The sequence below is a fragment of the Diadema setosum genome, chromosome 14 (assembly GCF_964275005.1).
Source record: "Diadema setosum chromosome 14, eeDiaSeto1, whole genome shotgun sequence".
NCBI classification, from domain to species: Eukaryota; Metazoa; Echinodermata; class Echinoidea; order Diadematoida; family Diadematidae; genus Diadema; species Diadema setosum.
The window spans coordinates 18,880,835-18,904,293 of record NC_092698.1 but is presented as its reverse complement, the minus strand read 5'-3'; the positions used below and the strand labels follow the sequence as shown (position 1 = coordinate 18,904,293).

General features: G+C 38.6%; 1 protein-coding gene across 1 annotated transcript; it reads right to left on the bottom strand.

Annotated features, from left to right (window-relative positions):
- Positions 1-8,378: 8,378 nt before the first annotated feature.
- LOC140238188 (protein dispatched homolog 1-like) lies at positions 8,379-17,901 on the bottom strand. The gene is made up of 3 exons (XM_072318125.1): positions 17,713-17,901; positions 11,968-12,175; positions 8,379-11,284 (listed from the first exon to the last, which is right to left on the bottom strand). Exons 1-3 carry the CDS (start codon positions 17,899-17,901, stop codon positions 8,379-8,381), a joined length of 3,303 nt encoding a protein of 1,100 aa, XP_072174226.1.
- Between the last annotated feature and the right edge of the window lie 5,558 nt (positions 17,902-23,459).

The window sequence follows — 23,459 nt, the reverse complement described above, 5'->3', positions numbered from 1 at the left end:
TTAGTCTAACCACTGTCGGACTCTCCAGATAGTACTACCTGCCCTAACCCCAGGGCACTCCCTGTTAGTTGTACACAGTGCTTCGCGTTCGGGCTGGTCGCTGTTATTATAACCCCTAACCCCTAGTATTTTACAAGTTTTTGTTGTAGACCTATAGTAACGTTAGACAGTAACATTAGGACTTGTAAACGTAACAATGACACAGGTAACTTACAGCTGGTTCTCTGTAGTGTAAATGCTAACGCTATAAGTTCACGTTAGGGCCTAAAAAAACATTTAGGCTTAGGCTAGGCCCATAATTCTGTTGGATAAAATAACCTAGATTTTCTAGACTGAAAAAAAAAAAACAACACAGATTTTTCCTGTCGATTTGACACAAAACGGAAAATTTGTATCACTTCTGAATACTATCCACACAGCTAGTGACAGTGTAATTATTCAATGTTAGACACGTCTTCAAAAATATATGCCTAGGCCTAGGCCTAATAATATTGATAATAAAATGCAGACCAATTCTTATGAAATTTCCGTAAATTCCGGTTTCTTATTCAATCCCTTCACTATTCAGGCCTTAAGTTACCTGCAATTCACCCATACATGAACAAATCGGGCAATTTCTCTCATGAAATATCTGCACGCTAAATATATCATAAAAATCAACCCACAAACATTTCACTATTACTTGTAGAAGTTGTAGTACGTAGTAGACCCTACCATGCTAAGTAACAAACTACCTAACTCAGCGCTGGCCATTTGGTCATTCAAACAAACGGCGATGTGCCTACGTGGGACTATTGTGATAACGCTACTACCGGTAAGATTAGATCTACATCTAGCTAGCCCTTTGGAGAATTGTAGAAGATTCGAACAAAAATATATCCAAATAATATCACATTATGAATCCACATGCATTACTTTTCAATTGTAGACAGCTTTAAATATACTCACTAATAGAAATATGTACTGGTAGCGGTGTAGAATGCAACTTAGCCTCTAGGATCCTGCCTCCGTCGTAGATCTGTTGCCTCTGCGCTGTATACACTGTGTGTATACGTGCTATGTCTATACGTAGCGAGTGCTCAACGCATGTAACACAATAGGGAGAAAAAGTTAATGATATGCTAATGATATGTTAATTACTATTACCCTCGAACATGACGATTGAAAAAATTAAAGTCTCTCATAGCTTAGGAGAGACTTCGTGAAATGGTTTTTGCTTCTCTGTGAAAGTCTCTCCTAGCTTAGGAGCGGCTTGGCCATTTTAAGATTTATGTGATAGCTTTTATGTGATAGCTTCATGAAACGGACCCCTGGGCATCCAGGGTACGTCTAGCCTGCAATGCCTGTACAATGTATACACACAAATAAGCAACCATCTACAGTAGATGTTGAAAAGCTATGTACACTTGTAACTGTGTATGTGTGTGTTAGAAAAAATCTACAGCAGTGTATGTGTCTTTATGCACACTGCATATCACACTGTATCTACAACTACAACAAAAAATATGCACTGTATGCATATCCTCTTCATGCATTATCATAATAGATACTAGTAGACAAATGTTGAGCTACTACAACCTTAAATCATGCATTCATCAACCTCATGCAGGTCCACTCATTAGGATTCTTTGAGGAAAACTGGCATTTCGAACTTAATAATTCTTTTCTTAATGTATAATTGCACAAAGGAGATTGGCGAATGAGGTGGATGAAAGCATGCACTGTACGATAAGATATGATGGTTTCACCAACATCACACCATGAGCAGTTTCAAAATCAACACAGACAGCAACAGTCCTTAGGAATCTGCAAAATAATCCACAAACCAAAAAAAAAGTAATTTTCTGTTTTTAATAAAGACTTACTTTAACGTTGTAATACAACTGCAGAAAAACAAGATTTGATATTTTGAATGATTTCATGACAAATAGAACACAGTGAATACTTTGGTGGCACTTGGCAGTTGGCACATAATACTGGTGTTTCATTTAGCACACAAAGTTACAATACTCATGGTAATTCCCGTAATCCTGGCCTTAGAATTACACACACACATACATATTAAGAAAAGTGCATTTCAATTATGCAACTGTATCTAAGCAACAAATAACAAGACTCTCGTGGGTCTTGTACTCATACATTTCACTCAAAGGGGAAAACTTGATTTCACGCATCCAACCCAGTTGATAAAGTACAGTAAACCTTGCCTAAGTCAAATCGAAAGGGACTTGAAGAAATCCTTCGAGTTGCGCGCATTTCAACTATTTGAAGTAAAACAGGGCCTGACACAATCACTTGCACACTTTCCCGGGGCTAGTAAAATCTTATGTCGGGCAAGTGAACAAATTAAAATGAAGAAATTCACTTACCCATAGGCAAGTAAAATGTAATAAAACAATGAGGAAAAATGTGGAAATCTTTAGGCTGTTTAATGCCTAATTCATAGTTTTTGCAAACTACAGAATCACTTGTAACAGTATTCCAATGCTATGAAAGGCCAAGCTTAAGTGATTAGATTATTAAAGAGGAAATTATCATTTTCAATGTTTTTGACTTTCTTGGGGCAAGTCAACTTTGCAAGATTATGGTAGCAGTACCATTTGCCAGTCAAACAAGTACCATAAGGTACCATGAAAGTACCATAGAGAACTGTGAAAGTACCACAAAGTGCAATGAAAATGTCCAAGAGTACCATGGAGTACTATGAAAGTATCACAGAGAACCATGAAAGTACTATGGAGAACCATGAAAGTATCACGTGTGAGGATGGCACTCTGTTCAGTAAAACATCAACCATATAATAAATATTGTAATTTCATTGTAATACCGTAACATCTATGGTACATTCATGGTAGTACTATGGTACATTATGGTACTTCTATATTTTCAAATAGTACTTTCCTATTCCGTACGGTACTTCTGTGGTAGTACTATGGTAGTACTATGGTACAAATGAATTTACCATGGTTACTATGGTAATACCATGGTAATACCATAGTAATACCATGGTACTTAATGGTACTTTTTTACAAGGGTGAGTGGCCAACTTAGCGAGTTGTACAGATGACGAAAAAAAGAATAACTAAAATAATCATACGTAAATTTTTAAGTAAATATATCATAAACGATTATTTTGCAAACATTTTTAGCAATTTTTTATGCAATTACATTAATTAATTGAGTATATCATTCAGAAAATAACGCTGATTTTTGATAATCGCAGGAATTGATTTCCTTCTTTTCGCTTATTGGTCAACTAGTTTGGCGGTAGGTATTCTCGTTATCAGAACGTGATTTTAACAACCGTAAAGCCCCCGAAAAAAACATTTCCAAGATTGCAGGTGTATTGACACTTTGTCTTGACGAAACACGGTACTTGCAAGTTTTAGGTATACCGAAATATGCAAAATGTGTACTTTGACATAACCGTTGTATCCACTACCAAGATGTAATGTAACATGTACATGCATAATTGGTCTTTGTGTCAAGACTATTCACGGTACCGACAAGTAGGAACACCTACCCTCAAGAATGCCTACCCGTTCCAGTACCGACGAGTACCCCTAGACGAACTTACTTGCTCACAAGCCCGATACGGGTACGCAGGCGGAAACGCCTACCCCAATTGTACCGCTAGTTTTTAGTGTGTAGGGCGAAACACGTACCACCAAGGGTTTGGTATCCTCATCATCGTGTGTGTGTATGTATGTGTGTGTGTGTGTGACTGACTACTAGTTGAATACACTCTGCTCTTTACGAATGAAGACTGTTGGTGAGGTGATTCATTTTACAATATGCATTGTGAGGCGTCCACGTGTCGGCCCTCCCTTTTCATGATTTGTATGTTCTGTCCCATACAGGGTAATTAAGTGATTGAGAAGGCATCATGAATGTACCAAACAAATGTCTAGCGTTTATTTCTTTTCAATCAAACCTAGAGGAAGTCGACAAACGCTGAAATTCAGCAAGGGAATTTCCCGGAAAAAATTGCTCTAGCCCCTAGGTAAACTTTTCTTTCCCTCTCAAGGCCTTGCATTCAGATTCATCACAGAAACGAAAGGATAAGTTTTTAATTGTTCTGGAGCACCCGTCTGCACAAAGTAAACATGTACAAACTTGAAGGATTTATCATACAAGACCACCAAGATATTGTCACAGGTACAGTTTGCACTTACATAGGGCCTACATACATGAATGCACATCCGTATACACCAACATTCCCATACTCTCAGCCATATCTTCCCTGACTGGCGTTAGTAAGTTGTGCTAAACATTTCCCTTTCGCGTCTTCCCCTTTCGTTTGCTAATCTCTGTAACCAGCCCCATCTTTCCTGGTCTCTCTCCTATTTTGTATTTTCAACATTTTAATATTAATTCAAACAAAGTCTAAGCGATGCCATACATTTTGTAATATTTCTACTAAAGAGACAATTGTCTGCAGCCACACACACACGCACACACACACGCACACACACATGAATATATATATTCATATATATATATATATATATATATATATATATATATATATATATTCATATATACTAAGGAATCTTTACAAACCTTCTTCTGGTAAAAAAAAAAGAAATGATAAGCCAATCATTGCTATAAGTAAGAAGGCTGGTCACTGCTGTTTCAAATTGTTCATGGCAGATCCAGGCGTATGGGCCCTGTTGGGGAGGGGAACTATAAACTAGGGTCCACTTTTCACATTTTATGTACTTCTTGGAGAATGCAGCGTCAGATTTTTATTTTTTCCAAACCTTTGAAGGTATTATCGCTAGTGTGACAGAGTATATCCGTACAGATGGGCGCCATTTCTGACGAGGGGCCCCCAAGGGTCCAATGAATCGCGGGCGGGACTCCTTGGGCTCTTGTTTCTTTCCCGTGCGAGTTTTCCTGTGGGAGTATGCTGCACCCACAACATCATTCAAAACATGTTCGCATGTGCTTCCAAGATTGAGATACTGTATTTCGATCTCATGTACACATACTGACCATGTTCATATCTCTGTACTCTGCTGCTCTTGGGCTGACTCTGACGGCCTGTACCTGGGGTTCTGGGCCGATAACAGATTCCCATTGTCTCCGCTCTATATACCCACACAATTGCTGCGTGTTGTTCATGTTGCTTCCTGACGTGGATTTTTTAGCAGTCACATGAACTTTGCCTTCTCAGATAATAATGGCTTTTTGAAGCAAACAAATCCAAATCTGTTTTGGGTCGCATTTATGAAAGTCTTTTTGCAATTTCCCCTCATTTTACGCTCGCGAAAAATATATTTTTGCGTATGCCAGTTTCCAGGGAATGTATTTGTGTCAGCCAAACAGAAAGAAAATATCAATAATATCAATTACATTTTCTTTGTGTTCTTGATAGATCGGAATTCTACAGTTATGCTACCTTGAATAATAACTTATTGTGACAATGTTCTCTTTGCTACCAAGGTTTTATACAGATCAGTAATCGTAATTTGATATTACAGTGGATAGAACATACAGAACAAATTTCTTACGTAGAGGTGAGATGTTACCTCTGTATTCTTACATGCTATTATCTTAATCAAGAGGGCCGTCAAAGCAAAGATTTGTTGTTGTTGTTTTTTTCAACGTATTCATGAAGATAATCATCTAGATGTGCAGAAACATGGACCAATTGTATCAACGCTTTCAGCTTGGAGGTTTACCAATAAGATCTCCAGGAACTGTCCACATTGCATTATATTGATTTGTTCATATAGACTCATCATGTCAATATATCCACGCTTCACTTAATTTACCACAGATTTTCCATCTGAACTTCTTATGTCATTATGAATAATTATCCATATACCTATATGGACAATTTTACTATGGTAATCTCATGCATTCATACAACCCGTTACAATGTCTGCATTTACATGCGGCAGGAACTTGCTATCAGTCATTTACTTTTGAATGGAGATTATCAATTTCATGTCACAACAATTGCATACAATGTGTCAACGTCTCATTTGTAAAATTTTAATCAAATACTCGATTAAGGCTTGATACTTTGTCGACTGCATGAATTCACTTGCGTTTACATTCGTAAAAAAAAAAAAAATCTGCATTTTTATGATCTTCTCATTCACTTCAAAAATACATTAAGAAATTGTTGTGTGAGGACAGCATCACGGCAATTTATAGGTGAAACCGGGATGATACTCTATCAGATCATTTACTCCTTGGTGCCTTTGACCAGCTTGGTCTTTGTCAAGAGACGGGTTTTGAGTGTCATGTTTACAAGTATGCTGCTATAGTGTCTTTCGTGTGAGTTCATATTGTATTATAGTATTATTATGTACGTATGCATTTCATGCATAATATATATATATATATATATATATATATATATATATAAAATGTATACATATGTATATATATATATATATAATATATAAAGATAGATAGATAAATAGATAGATAGATACATGTTGATGAAAGAAAAAGACTGTAATGCATCATTAGCGTCCAACAACATTTTAATGTGGGTCGGAAACCCTGAAGAAGACCTGTGAGGCGTCGAAAAGTTGGTGCAACCATTAAAAGTTGTTGGATGCTATTAATGCGTTACAATCATTTCCTTTCATCATTTGTGTGATGGGTCCAATAAGTGGACTAACCCCTCATTATATATATATATATATATATATATATATATATATATATGAAGAGTTTGTTTGCAAAAACCGATAAGTCCATATTTGCCAAATGGAGATATTTGCGATTAAAGGTCAAGAAAAATAAAGAGAATAATAAGAGAATCTTTGCTTTTTTTGACCATAACTTAAAAAATATACCTTTATATGTAGTGACCAATATATCATTTAAAAGGTATTATTTTGTACTTTATGACAGAGATCGTACTCAAAATCTTCAAAAATGGACTTATCGGTTTTTGCAAACAAACCCTTCATATATATATATATATATATATATATATATATATGTATATACATACATACAAACATACATACATACATAACGGTAACCCCCTTTCATTGAAGGGGAAATTCAATATTTGTATTTGAAGTACTCTTGACAGAAAAAAAAATCAATGGAAGAAACAATATGTTCACAATTATATCCACTGCGTGAAATACACTCACAATCTTGCTACGTTATATCTTTATCTTTAAGAGGGCAGATTTGACATTTTAGGATCTCCTCAATACACTGTTGATCTCAATGTTATGTGTGCATGCGAGTATGCATGTATGTATGTGCGTACTTATGTGTGATGTCATGATTTTAGGGGGGAAATAATCCGTGTTACATTTTCTGAATATTTTGCATTTTCGCTTTAAAAAAAGAAGAAGTAAGTTATAATGCCCATATTGTCATTGATTGTATACGTGCCCTGTATACGTGCCCTTCGTCAAAATTATGGCAGGAGTTCGGGGCAATGTCCCAGTAGCTCACTTTTTTTCTGTTTTTGTTTTGTTTTTTTTTTTTTTTTTTGTTTGTTTGTTTGTTTGTTTGTTTTTTTACGAAACGCGATACGCGTCGTGACAGCATCCAGTACTTGGAAGTCACGATTTTTATTTCATGACTCTGGCTGACACACAACTTGTAGTCAAAGTTCCTCTTTTTATAGATTAAATTAATCAAGATTTTTAATAAAATGTTTTTCTAACTATCAAAACACTATTGAAGCAATAACCACTTCAAGACATGTCCTCTGTATTAATAACATCTTTAATTTTATCCTTTAAGTCACTATTACCATCATCATAATCATACTAGTCTTGTCAAATTCGACTCGACATTAGGAAGACCTATGCACCGATAATGAACGATTAATAATATTTAGCGCAAAATTACGTAATATCATTTGTTTTTCCTTTCAACAGTGATGGGCGACACACAATTTCTAACTTAATCTGCCTCACAATCTCACGCAAACTAAAACACAATAACAACAAAGAACTGATAGCTATTGCAAAAGAATCGACACTATTGCACACCTTTAAAATGAAACAACCTTCAGCATATTGTTATAAAATGTCTAATAAGGACAGACACCATCTAGTCATAAGCATCTTCTAAAGCATGGATACCTCCTTTTCATTTTGAGAAAATCATTCTTTACGTCAGTAATATTTCATTAATGTTAATCGTTTCTCGTCTCTTCGGTAGATTGGAAAATCGAGCATAATGTGGATAAAGTTTGATAGGAAAGCTTGCTATGTACAATTCCTGATTAAAGTGAAACAAAGAATAGTTCTGCTCAGTTCTATACTGTTGTTACAGCAACCTGAAGTCTAGATTCGGAAATATGCTACATTACCCAAGGGATGTTTCGACAAGATACAAACATATTTCATCACTAGTCTGAAGTGCTCAGTTTCTTCCTGTTATACATCGACAACTTTTATTGAACATCTACTTCCGAGATTATTGTTATCAACGGTATCGATTTTACCGTTAGCTATCGGTGCAGTTGTCTCCGAGAATTCTTGCGGACCCTCTCTGTCCATCCCATCGTCTACGGAGTGCTTTATTGTGGCATCGGTTCCTTCGGTTTGCCGATCCACGGGGAAGATTACAGTTCTTTTACTGCTGTCGAATTCTCTTCGTGTATTCCCGATGCTGAAATGGTGATTGCTTTTTGTTTCCACGCAGTCTTGCCAAGCATGCACTCCTGTACCACTTATGTCGACTTTATTCTCGTTTACACATATTTCTTCATGCCCTCTCGGAGGTTTCTCTATGTGGACTGAGTTTAGTCTGCGATTTGATGGGGTCTTACGACAACAATCTCTGGAGAACTGTGCGAATGTCCCTTCAGGACCTATGGTGTAGCAGAGCGATATAAACAGGAATGTTCCGTAAACCCAGCTCAGTGTCATGACAAGCATTAGAAAAGTTCCAAGCTGTAGATAGCTGAGTACCACGGAAGGCATCATCAACGCACCTGCAACAAACGTGGTGAGAGCCGCCAATGTAATAGCAGCACCGACAGAGCTCAGTGCGTATATTGAGCGCGACTCCTTGTCGGTCGCGGTTGCTTGGCGGTATGAGACTCCGTAGTGAATCGTGAAGTCCACTGAGAGACCAACGGCTAGCGATATGATTATAGACTCAAAGATATTAAGTTCCCAACCGAGAAGGACTACCGAGCCGACGACGACAAAGACGGCGCAAGCGATAGTGAACATGGCGTAGACAGTGACCAGGAAGTTTCGAATCGTCAACAGCAAGACGCAGGCAGCAATGGCTAGCGACAGGCCTATGGAGAGTGGGGTTCCAAGAGCTAGTCCACGCTGTAAATCGAAGAAGTAAAGTTGTCTTGTACCAGTACTGATAAACCATCCATTCCTCAGTCCCTCGGGAGCAGTTTTCATTTGATTTTCAACCCAGGTATTCATGTCCGACCAAAACCGGTCCATGGCAGCGTAGTCCTGGGATTCCTCTGTATTTGTCAAGAAATAAATGTTCATGGCAACAATGCTGTCATCTGCATCGAAGCGTAGTCCTGGAGATGTGTAATCACAGGTTGATAATTGGCATCGCACTTCATGATACAAGATGACGCATTGTCTGAAATTATTGGCAGAGTATGGGAAGTTTGTCTGGCCGCAGCAAGGGGAGAGGTCCCCTCCAGTCACAGGGTTTATACAAGGGCCTTCCATGAAGTCTCGAAAGGAATCCACGAAGCAATATTCAGACGTGGAATTCACTTCGCTGTTGTGAAAAGTGGAATTGCGGAAATCGGCACAAAGGTTGTACATCCACTCCTGGTGTGTTTCCGATGAAAGATTAAAGGTGTGATCCATGACTGTAATTCCCTTTGAATCTGGGTCCCAGTGGTTTCCGTTGTCCAATGGTTCTATGCCCCACACAATGAACGCTGGCATGTAGTTGACGAGGTCACTTTCAAAGGCAAACGTTGGTCTGTATACCTGGTCATACTGTTCCAGAATATGGCTGGTCCTGAATACTTGGAAGTGGGACTGAGATGGCAACCGTAAGCCTGGCGCAACGTACACAACACAGATGGCACCGATGCCAAGTCCGGAGAGGATGATAATGCACAACAGTCGAAACTTGCTGATGACGATCGGCAAATACACGAGGAAAAGCTTGTTGCCGGTCTTCGCGAAGCCATTGTAAAGCTCCCCAACCGAAAACCAACATGTCAGGCATTTGTTGTCGGTTGCAGTTCTGTTTCCTGATTTATTGAGAAAATATTTGTCATGAATTACCACGGCTGCAGGTATCCAGGTCAGTGTCAGAATAAAGTTCACTAAGATGGCTGTGCCAGCAAAGACAGAGAAACAACGAATAGCAGTGATTGAATTAACAATGCCTGCGTAGAGAGCTGACGACGTGGTAAGACTGGTGACAAACATAGTGGCCGAGGCATGCCTGAGAGTCTCACGAAAAACGCTCTCTAGATTCTTGCCCCGATTTACAGTATTATTCTCCGTGAGTTTCCAGATGTCCACGAAGACGAAACAATCGTCGGCTCCGATGCCGATTATCAGTACAGTAGCCAGGATGTTAATGTAGGGGAAGAAAGGTAGTCTAAAAACGGTCTTATAGAGGAAGTAGGCAACGAGTACAGACATGAGCATACCGACGATTGTCATTGATGTGATGAAGAATGAGCCTACGTAAATCCAAATGATGAGAACTACAAGTGCACATCCAACGCCGATGAAGACCGAGTCAGATAATATATACTCGCGGAAAAGATCGATCTTAAATCCCGCACCGATGGCGACAACGCCTACCGCCTCACTGCTTAGGGATGAACCACCCATATGACCATCATAAAAGGAGCGAGTTTGGTTGCTTGCGTAGTCGAGAGGAGGCAAAGACATAGCAAATTGAAGATCAAAGCTTCCATCTGTCACAGACGTGAGGAAGTCGGCTGGAGTGAGATAATGGAGTATGATGTAAACAATAGAGCCATGAGATGAGCAGTTTGCTGGTAAATCAGTGCAGTTGCGATCGTCCGCAAAACATCCTGCCGTGTAACTCTCGACACATTCTCCGAGCAGCTCTTGAACCAGCAATACGTCTTCCTCATCTATATCCACACAGAAGTCCTTTCCAGTAATGAGAGCTGTAAGATGACCCAGTGACAAGGTCGGACAACAATCCCCATTTGTGTCTAGAAGGTCACAAGTCTCGTTAAAAGTGTCTTGTGTGCGATAATTGTCATTGTCGTGTTGGCAAACAGCAATCATGGCGTCCTTTGTAAACATGCCCTGGTTTCCCGTTGACTTGTATACCATGCGAAGCCGATCTGAAACTGTAACGATTGATATCAAGATTAAGGTCAATCACGAATGATCCTAGGGACGATGAATTAGAATGAAATAGTGATTGATTTGTACACTCCAATCTGACATTTACTCAACAGTATAAATTCTTTCATCTTAAATGACAGGACTATACGTACACATTTGATTTATCCCCTTGAAATAGGAGAAGTACGCGTTGTTTTGCTTTCTACCAGTATCAGGGTTCAATGCTTTCACCGTATATGATCATAATAGGAATGTCATGTTTATTTCATATATATACATATATATATATATATTTAATATGTCATTGTAACGCTTAAATACTTCCAGTTTTGTGATTGATTTTCCATTGTCTGTCTTCTGCCAAATAAAATGATAATAATAAGACAGTCTAAACAGTGATTATCATGAGGAAATTCACTTGAGGTCCACAAAAAAAAAAAACTTCGAAAATGAACTATTCCACCCTTCCTAAACTTTTTTTGATCTTATTTTTTCAACACATAATTGGGTATGTTCGACTGGACTCATTTGTGGAAATCACGGAGAGAGCACAGTTGCTCGTCCTATGTATAGGCCCTATATAACATACGAAAACAAGGGTGGGTAAGTTCATTAATACATCATGCAGGTATGAACAGCACATGGAACATGAAAACAAGCTGATACTTTGTACATGTATACTTACGTGAATTCCCACATGTACCGAGCTGATCAACGGTTCCGCTGTTGGTGGTGTCTCTCGTCGTACGATGGCCCGGCTCCTGTTCGGGACTGCGCCGTCTTCTGGTCCCGCTTACGGTCGATGGGTACGGATAGAACTGATCAGTCGCCTCTACGTAACGCTCGAAGGCCAGCAATCGCCCACTCAAGTCCGTCCCTCTGGACTGGAATCCCTGTACGGAAATTGGATGAAATCCCTTACCTGTCATGCCAGGTTATGATAGAGCGAGATTTACAAACCAAATATCTCCGTCCCTCGGAAGGTAATGCTTACTACGACCATTTTTAATTACTCAATTTATGGCGTTAACTTATAATTTGTGCAAATAGACCCATCAGTGCCCATTTTGAAAATAAACAAACACTGAAATTGTAGTATATCGTTTAATATCGGAATTGTCAATTTTTTCAATAATAGAATATCAGAACATGAATTACAGCATTTGAGCAAATTGTGCGCTGTTAGTGAAATGTTCTTTAGAATAACACTGCAGTATCATTATCTATTATAGCTTTAAAAGTGTTATTAACCTGTACACATTTGTTGTACCTCATTTATATGCATATACACATAAAACCATATATATATATATATATATATATATATGCATATATATAACTTATTAATGCTTAACTTTGGAAGAAAAAAATCAATCAAAATCAAATTCAATACATTACTATTCGATACAATACGATTGATATCTAAAACGCTTTTTTTTCACAACGCCAGTGTGTTATACTGCCCTCTTATGGGCAGTGTTTGAGATGTATGTTATATTGTTGTTGTACAACCTTCGCCCCTTTCGGCCGGCAGTTTGTGTTGCGTGAGCATAATAAAGATTGCTTAAACCTTAACTATTGTGACTGGTTATCCATCCCCGAACAATGTTCTTTTAATGGCGTGGTGGCAGCTACATGGGATAAAGTACCCTGCTCTTCCCTCATTACCGATGGATTTTATGCATGATATGGCAGCCAGTTGCTCGGCAAAACGTGTCGTGATAGGTAGTTATGGTTTGCTCGCATCTGCTGTAGTCCCATACATAGCCCCTGAATGGCTGTTCCCTGTCCCCTATTGAGGCAACGACCTCGCACCCAGGCCCGAGAGAGAGGCCGCCCCTACCAGTATTCTAACCAGAAGTACAATGTACCAGGTACCTTACAGTGTTTGCGATTCTGAGTCAATTCAAATCAAAAGAAATGAAAGCAATGAATGGATGACTGAGGATGATTATGTCGGTCTTGATTATGATGATTTCTGTGACGATTATGATGATAGTTATGACAGTTGTGATGAGCCCTTTGGGGACCCAAGCCAACCTCGTCCCCATGATGATAGAGTATTGCATGCTACTCGGTATGATGCAGTCGGTCCCAGTACATGTAGCAGTAGACATCCTCTCCCTATGTGTATGAGTAGTCTTAGTGTTAGTGAGTCCAGTCGTTCTAATGTTAGACATACAGTTCACAGTTGCCCAATATGTCTCGTGGCCAATCGCCCGAACCAGCATCACATCAGTGATTGCTCATTCCTACCAGAGCATGAAAGAGATATCATTACATGTGCTCGCCAAGCGGCGTCCATCCTTGGCTTCTCTGATTCCCTGTGTCCATATGACAATTATCTGGACGATTATGATGAGCTAGAGTTAGAATGTGATTTCTCAGAAGTTGATGAATGTTTTGATGATTTTCATGACAGTGCTTTGTCTACAGATATCGTCTGCTTGTCTGCTAGGGTATGTGTTGCTGATTCAGACTGTACTAGTCTTGGAGATGCAAAGGATATGTCAGATTTAGACAGGTCAATAGGGTTTCAAGACAATTCTTACTGCTGTAATCGTGGCTCATCGGAGTCGGATGAGTTCCACTTCCGGGTTGATCAGTCGCCACAGTCTCCAGTAGCTAGTCCCTCAATGTTGCCTGAAAAGGCCTGTATGTCTCCCTACATTGATCTTGACCATGGCCAACAGAGTGTCCGGGTTACTCTTGTCAGCGGTTCTCCACAGAACTTGATTGGCTATTCAGTGTTTAAGAGTCTTGGAGGTGTTTTAACGGACTCTTCCAAGGCTTATTCAGTTGACCGTTCTTCACCGTATGCAATCATTGGAGGGACGTGCCTTACACTCACAAGAGATGGGAAGGCATTTCTCTTTGAAGGGTTAGTTGTTGACTCTCCGGATGTTTTAGTTGAGGCAGGCATTCCGTTCATAGTGTTACACGGCATTACCATCCGTCCCGCGAAGCGCCGCATCACAATTGGTGATGGACCTTCGTACACCTATGGTCCTGATCCTACATCAGAGGCAGATATTTGGCTGTCCCGTACGCCTTCAATGTCTCTCAGCCTTCCCCGGTACAACCCACCTTCATCCATCCCTGATGATGTGACCGAACCTTCACCAGCCAGCAACTGTCACCACCAAGGCAAAGGCCTACGCCCCTGTTCCCAGGACGCTGAACCTGCACGTCAGTGTCTAGCCCAGTCTGAGCTAGCCATCATTCGCACCCCTGAGATGAATGGCACCATCCCTGATGTCACTGACGATGATTCCTGTGATGCCCTAGCCACACCTCGTCATCTCTGTGGCTGGCCAGCATGTCAGCCATCTTCAGATGTCAACCAGTGTTCCTTGGACACCTCACCCCCTGATGAGCTTCCTGTGGATGTTCTAAACATTAGTGTTGGTAGCACTACCACTCCTCATCGACACAGTGGGCCCCCCGACCATCCTCGCATTATCAAGATCAATGACCCTCCTGGGCGCCCCCCAGATGCATCCAGTGAACCCCGTGCCTTCACCAATGCCTCCACTCCTGGAGGTACATCTCGCTTTCCACGGGGCGAGAAGATTACTGCCCGTCGTCTTCATCTTACCACACCTGTGATGTCTCCAACCCCAGACATTGCTCCTCACCCTCAACCAGGTCACTACACGTGCTTGAATGTAGGACCCCCTCCTGGCCGTCCTCCAGACATTGACTGTATATTCAGAAGCTCCCTGATAATTGATAACCCCCATTTTTGACCTCAGCTACCAGATGTTCCTGGACTCTGACTTGTGAATTGAATTGTGTGCCACATGCCTGCTTCATTTTTATAAGTTTGTTAAGCCACTATATTTGTGTAAACAGGTAATAGGATAAATGGATTGTTGTTGATTAAATAATGCAGGATTTTTAAGGTTATCGGTTATTTTTTGTCATTATAATGTACATGTGAAATTAGTGTTTAGAAGTGAGACAAAAAAAGTGTGCTGTATAAGTTTGTGATCTGTTATGTTTTATTTGCAAGGTAATATTGTAAACTTTAGTTGATAATTATGTTAGTTATATTGGATTTTTTTTTTTTTATATAATGGGTGAAGTTTGTGTGAATTGTGTATAGTTCTGCAACTTTTGATATTTTGGTACTCTGAGATTTAAAACTGGCACTCTGAGATTTAAAATTCAAGTTCATTTTGTGTTTGTTTGTTTTTGTGACTGTATGAAATCTATGCACAGCATGCATTTTTCCTTTTTGAGCGTCTTATATTACAAAGTTGTTACTATTTTTGTTCTGGTCTAAAGTGTTTCGTATTGATTCTGATTCATGTAATGTACGAAGACAGTGCATGTACAGCTGTATATTGTTATTGGATGCAAGTACATGTTGTAGTACATACATCATGTAAGCAGAAAGTTGACTTGCACATAGCAACTTGCGCAAATCTGAATAACATGTACTGTATACCGTTTTATGTGTGCAGCATACACATGATGGTTTTGACAGCAACTCAAGTATAAGTCAGCATTTTTATGTTTGTGTTTTTGCCTTTCAGTTTGCCCAGTGTGTATGATTCTTTGAGTCATTTCCTATGTCTTATGTCAAATACATGTTGCACACATTTAGGAGAGGTGAGATTTTTACATACGTATGTATAATATTCGTTTGATTTTTTTGTTGTTGTTGCACATGCAAGGGAAGAATATCAGTAACAGGTTTATTGATAAAGAAAAGATAAATGTACGTATGATGATAATTTGTCATTATATGAAGTTTATATGATATGCATGGTAACACATTGTACATGGCATATACAATGTAGTTTTGATGGACCTTATGTAGCTCATTCTCCCCCTTTTGATATGTGAGAATCATGTGTCAGGTCATATTGTATGGAGTGACGTCAATGTTGGAGTCTGTTTTTGATACACTTGAAGGACAAAATATGTTTCGGAAGTTTGAGTATGTTTTTAAAAGTGTAATACACCGTACAGGTGTATTTGATCTCTGCGTTTTTCTGATACCAATGTATATTGTAATTTGTTTTTATATACATGTACAGTACATCTTTTACTGGATGTATCGTTGTCAGTTGTTTCGTTTGGTATATGCCAAAGGGTTGTAGTAATAACTCACATCATAAGTTAATGATGACATTAAGGTTTTGATATTGCTTCATCAGATGGGTGGCTATTTTCAGCGGCTTTCATTCACATGCGTGTCTTATTCATACCGATTTGAATACATGTATCAGGCATTATTATGAACACACCACATTGTTGTTTTCAATTCCATGTTGCTTTCATTTGATTTATCTAGGGATTTTTGTCTTTACGCTTTTACAGCCTATGTTGATGTTTATTTGGTTCTAATGTAACAACATTGTGTGTGGTGTGTATGTGCTTTAAGACTGTAGAGGAAAGACAGCTATAGTGTAGTGTTTATGTACACTCGTTCCAAATCCCAGCATATGTTAGCAGATAATTGATTACAGCTGTATGTGCTGTGTTTAACAGTGTTGTAATAAAAGAGTGAATGAGAGTGGGGAGACCATGGTACTTACATGGTACGTAGGCCTACAGTAGTAGTGTTTCATATTGTGAGAAAAGGTAGAAAGTGAGCTAGCTACATGTGTTTGTATGATATTTGATAGTTGACATTGTGAAATATTTTCTGTTTCATTTACACCGTAAAGTAGTTTGTTTTATTAAGTGTTGTTTTATGATTGGTAGAAGATGTTTGTACAGGGTATGTATGAGGTTGTGCATGTATAGCATAGGTTATTGGTATTTTTGTATGGGCATGATTCTGATTGTTGATCCAGTGAGTAAGTACTGTATGATAGCAGTGCTTATCATAGTGTAATGTTGGTGTTTCATATTAGTTGGGTGTTGCAGTCAGTCCATACAAGTTTCTAGAGACCGTGTCTATATGGGGATAATGTTTGTATTAATGTTATCAAATCATTGAGTGTTCGTAATGTGGTCTAGCTATCCACATCATTAGTCAGAAGTTTGATTGGTTTAATTCCACACACATTCTTGGCATATTGAATGTGCATGATTATTCCATAGCCAAGGGTTTCCCATTGTGTTAGGTAGAAGAAGACAGAAAGAAGAAAGTGATCGCGCCAGTGTGTTATACTGCCCTCTTATGGGCAGTGTTTGAGATGTATGTTATATTGTTGTTGTACAACCTTCGCCCCTTTCGGCCGGCAGTTTGTGTTGCGTGAGCATAATAAAGATTGCTTAAACCTTAACTATTGTGACTGGTTATCCATCCCCGAACAATGTTCTTTTAATGGCGCAAGGCTCAAAGCACTTACAAAATTACAACGGATTACAGTATGACAAGGAATATGAAATGCACCTTGTACGAAACAACATTTCAGTACAAGGTACTGAATAGGTAAGTTTTCGATTCTTAATGCAAGGGGTTGCTTACTTTTGAAGGATCGGAAAAGGACGGCAAGGCATTGGTAAAGATCCCGATGACGCCAGCACAAGTGGCTAACGCGAAGACGATGACTAGGACGAGTGACGGAAATCTCACCACAAATCGTGCGTATCTGTGGGAGACGAGATCGAACGATAAGATAATAATTATGGAAGAAACATTAAAGAGGAAATCCATCCCAAGAATAGATTAACTTCCAAAGAAAGAAAAAACTATTCCCTACAGACCGATAAAAGAAAATGACAAAACCCGATAAGAAATAAAGCAGATCCAGTACAGAACCAGTATTGAAGAATATTCAAATCAGCAAATTAACGTTGTCATGCTCTAACAATTTCTTATTCATTTCTTATACAGAAATGACAAAAAATCTCATGTTTCAGCCATATGAATATAAGTCTTGCCTTAAAACCACCCAAAATAAAAAAGAACAAAATGACAACTCTGATATATCATGATATGGGAACATGCTATTACTTGTTTTAGCTAAAATTACACTCCTCCCCCCCCCCCCCCCCCGAATTTCATATATAACATACATGAAATGTGAGGGTATGACAGCATCAACTTGCTTTAATATTACTTTGAATATTCATAAAGGCTGGTGAAGAAATGTTTTCCGATAAAAAAACACACCAAACTTTTCAAAATGTTACATCTTCCTTATTTCCCATCCGATTTTTGTCATTTTTGTATCTTTCCGCAGGGAATAATTTTCTCCTTTTTTTAAAGCTTATCTATTTTAGGATGGATTTCCTCTTTAAACGTGCGTCCTTTAAAAAGTGTTTTGACACAAGTAGATTTTGACAATCATTACACACAAAGGACATTCATAGCACACTTGAACAAAGAAAAAGAGAGCATTGCTTCTATTTCGTTCACAAATCTTAATATCTACACATGCTTTCAGTGATAGCGCTGCTCCACAAGTTTGCTCTCCCGTTATCATTGCTCAACTTTTACGAGGAACCCATTTATACACCCGAGCCAGGAGGGAACTCCTAGGCAAGACCACTTTTTCCAAAATATAAATGCACAGGGCAGACCTCGGTTTTACAAATCCATAACCACTAACAAAATTTTGATTACCCTGCACAAGAATGGTAATGGTGTCAACTCATGTAAGGACCTTATAGTCGTCCTACCTACGCATTTATCAACGATTCTGTTGCTGAGATGTATCAGGAAAATACATTTAAGGAGACATTAAAATGGAGCTGAACGCTTTCAACGAAGAAAATTTACATTACCTTCCTTTGATATACTGTTTTGTGTTTTGATATCGAGAATGGTAATATTCAGAAATGGGACAAAATAGACAACTCACGAAGCCTCAAAGCCGCTCTCCCAAACTCGTGTATCCACATCATCATCTCCGTCTTTTCCTTCTTGGTTCCTGCTGCCTGTATTCCAACCACTCAAGTGCGAATCTTGTGCCTCGACAGCTGGGTGGATTTTCATGGCTTGTCATGAAGATTGGTGCTAGAGGATATAGGACAGAAAAGCAAAGCAGTCTGTACTACGACATCTACTCATATGAAATTGTCCCCCTCCAGTGTCCATTAAAGAATGAAAAGCAAATGATTATGTAAAATCTTCTTCATTATCAGGTACTTATATATCACTGGATGACACTAAGTACAATAAATAACATAATGAAAAGAAAATCTGTCTACATTTAAAGCTTAGAGTGAAAAGGTGTTCACTTTCAGGATGTGATTTGAATGACATGTACGTAAGATATAATATGCGATAATTGGAATAATGGTCAGATCAATCACGTAAATAGAATAAAGTGCTATAGATAATGTCCATATTTGAATTCAGGGATTTAAGGCTAAAAGACAAGGATATATCATCTATAACTATACTTCTTACAGAAGACGCCGATCGACAATGCCGCAGAGATGTTGTTTTTTATAATGCCAGATTACGACAGCAGTTAAAAAAACAATACATCAAATGAGAAGACTTCAGAAAAGTAGATCACAAATTTAGAAATTAAGAAGAAGAAGAAGAAGAAAACCTACCTCGCCTAGTTTGTGAAGCAAATCTGAGATGAGGAGATGAAGTTCAGTAACATTTGGAATGCAACAGTTATTAGTCGTATACACAAAATGGAGATGGACGCAGTCAATGCTCCGAGCTATGGCGGCTAAAGGTAAAAGGGCCTTAGCTGGTAATCCAGACACACATCAAGCTCTTGAGTTCCTGTATTATTTTGGCGTATGGCAAATTTACCGTCTCCATGAGGCAGGACCAGAGTTTTGGCGTAGCTATTTGCTCGATGTCCGGTCTGCTTGCTTTGGCTTGGTCCCGCGCCTGACCGCGACGGGAGCCTAAGTCCGACGGCAAACAAGTGGTAGAAAGTTCGCTGAACTGGCGTCACTATCATTACTTGCTGTTTTATGGCAGATTATCCGTGTAATTTGATGTATAGGCCTAACTCGTGTGTGTGTGTGTGTTTGTGTGTGTGCGTGTGTGCGTGTGCTCCGGTGACAAAACGTAGTCTCTTTTCGTAACGATTTGAATGAGAAAGCAGAGAGAATGACATAGAGAATGAAATAAATACCTTAATTATGCATGGCGAAAGAAAGAAAACTCCACCAGCAGATATAGAAATGCTATATATATTTAAATATATATATATATTTCAAATCACACTGTAAATGTCAAACTACAATTATTCTAGATGTTCTCATGGTAGTTGACGCTATAGCTAAGACTAAGCGCTGAAAACTAAATGAATTGATGGACAAAATAAGTAGGGCCTACTCTTGATTGGTCCGAATATCAAAACAATGATAATCTAACATAATAAATGTTTGTTTTTTTTTTCCATCACCGAGATTGTGTGTGTGTGTGTGTGTGTGTGTGTGTGTGTGTGTGTGTGAGGGGGAGGGGGATATGATAATATTTGTCCCCCCCCCCCCCATTATCTCCGTGAGCGGGAAAAACATATACTTATTACACCGTATAGGCTGTTGGAACTTGTAATAATACGTAAAAATCATAAACGAGCGTATTATTTATCTTATAACACATTAATGATTTATTATTCGTGCGATCACTTTTTCAAGATTATGCTGACCAAGGATGGCGTAATAGCAATACAAAATTTCAGTAAATTCATAGATTTATACATGGAGTATGAATGTACATGAATAAAAGGCTTAGATCCAGTCTCTCTCGCCCAACTTTTATTTTGTCATACATATTAATGATGATGATGGTGATGATATTAATGATAATAATAATGCTAAGATATCACCAGAGAGAATCTATGAGCTATCGAGATTCCAGGGCTCTCAAGCGATTCCAGGACGCATGTCTGATATGAGATTTATTCGAGTGAAAAAAAAAAATCATATTATTCTGTAGTACACCGCCCTGTTCCACTGACGTCCGCATGATGTTTGACTCGACTGCTTGTTGGTATAAGGTTAAACCAAGTACCTCTTTGGGTAAACCAGGAGTAACATTCGAAACATCTTAAATAAGCCTACACCGTTATTCATCAAACCTTTTCATTTCATTTCATTTTATTTCATTTCATTTCATTTCATTTTATTTTATTTCATTTCATTTCATTTCATTTCATTTCATTTCATTTCATTTCATTTCATTTCATTTCATTTCATTTCATTTCATTTCATTTCATTTCATTTCATTTCATTTCATTTCATTTCATTTCATTTCATTTCATTTCATTTCATTTCTTAAGTTTCCACACAAATCATACAGTGTTGTGTTAACAACATCCATCCATGACAATGTAAAGTAACACATGAATAATAAGCTATAAGTTCACTATAATCATTTACATAGCACAAAATCAATTGAAATCACTCTCAAGGGTACATTCATGACGGATAAATTAAATTGTGTGGAGGGAACCTACATAGAAGCAGATGCTTGTGGGAGTAGGTTCCCCAAAAGAAAATCAAACATAGGCTGTTACACTCACACGCACACTCTGCACGCACGCAAGTGCACCTGGACAAGTGTGCGTGCACGCACACACACACACACACACACACACACACATACAACAAGGAGAAGAGAATAAGAAGAAGAGGAGAAATCACAAACAAGACGGTCATAGGGACAGCAGCTGCAATAGAAAAGAAATAATAAAAAAGAAAAGAATCAAAAATAAAACCATGCAGACCTGTTCTACAACCATGCCTTATAATCTATATCAGTATCAATAATTCTAAATCATCTGCTAAATCATGTTAATTCATATCATCACCAGAGTATTGCAAAAAAAAAAGTTCATTTTTAAGCTTACGTTTGAATGAATACCAATCAGGATTTCGTTATCATTTCACTATCTAAAGAATTCCAAAATTTTGGACCATTGTGCATGATGAGTGTTTTTCTTCACGTTTTATACAAATCCAACTAGCATTAATATCTGGCGAGAAGGTGGAGTGTCTCAGAGTTAGCATGCACAGGGGAGGCAGGCTGTACCCTACCCCCCCCCCAAAAAAAAAGTTTTTGCTCTAATTTCCAATCTTTTATTTGTTTTCGTTGACAGTTTGATCATGTTTCATATTTTATCTGTATCTGTTTGAAATTTTGACAATATTATTAGTCCTGATCATTTTGTTAGACCATGCTTCCATATTTACCATGCTTGTAGAAACACGTTTGGTATTTGTATCATTTTTAAAATGTCCCTACTGTGGGGGCACCTTGCTCGCTTCTCTCACTGCTAGCTAGCACAATGATTTGCAGAATTAAACATGAAGTGCTCTGTTTATTGATTTTCTTTCAGAGCAGAGCTCCGAAGTGCACCTGTATATCATCAGTCATTCATGCCGTAATGTTGATTATTAAAAGTCATCCGTGCGTTCATACGACGCCACGATGTAGAGGCGTGATACATTCGCTTGTAGGCTTCGCTAGTCTCTTGGAACGAACAGGACGGGACTGGTGTAATTTTATGTGTGTGTCTGTGTTTGCGCGCATGTGTGTGCATGGGTGTGTGTGTGTGTGTGTGTGTGCGTGTGTGTGTGTGTGTGTGTGTGTGTGTGTGTGTGTGTGTGTGTGTACGTGTGTGTGGCTTTATTGTTCTGCGGCCCGTGAGGATAATGACTGCTATTCTTACTCCCTACCCTAACCCGCTCGATTCAATGACAACTGCAAAATCTTACCGACTTTTGATGTGTTCAAGAGAAAATAGTAGCAATAACCCGAACAGGAGGCTATTCCATATCCCCAGGCTCCTTTGCGCTTTTAATAAAGCAATAAAGGGGTCTAGAGGTGTTAGAGCAACAATTTGAATAGAATTAAAGTGTACCATTACACTGCTGATACAAATGTATTGCTTGGATATATGATATATATAAATACCGTTTTGAATAGAGGGAAGGCTGTAAATCTCATTTCTAAAGTTCAAGTTGATAATACTATCATTGAAGACAAGTCTGAAATTGCCGAGATTTTTAACTCATACTTTTCAAAAATAGGTTCAAAATTAGCACAAACTATCACTCCAAGTGATAAATCATTTTACGAATTTCTTTCCTCACCAAACGACTCCTCAATTTTTTTCAAGCCAATTGACAGGCAAGAATTAATCAAAATTGTACTTCAGCTCAAAGCAAACAAAGCCCCTGGCTATGATGACATTGGCAATGTCCTTATCAAAGACATTATACATTGTATAGCAGATCCTTTATTGTTTTTATATAACCTTTCACTACAATCTGGTCAAGTACCATCTA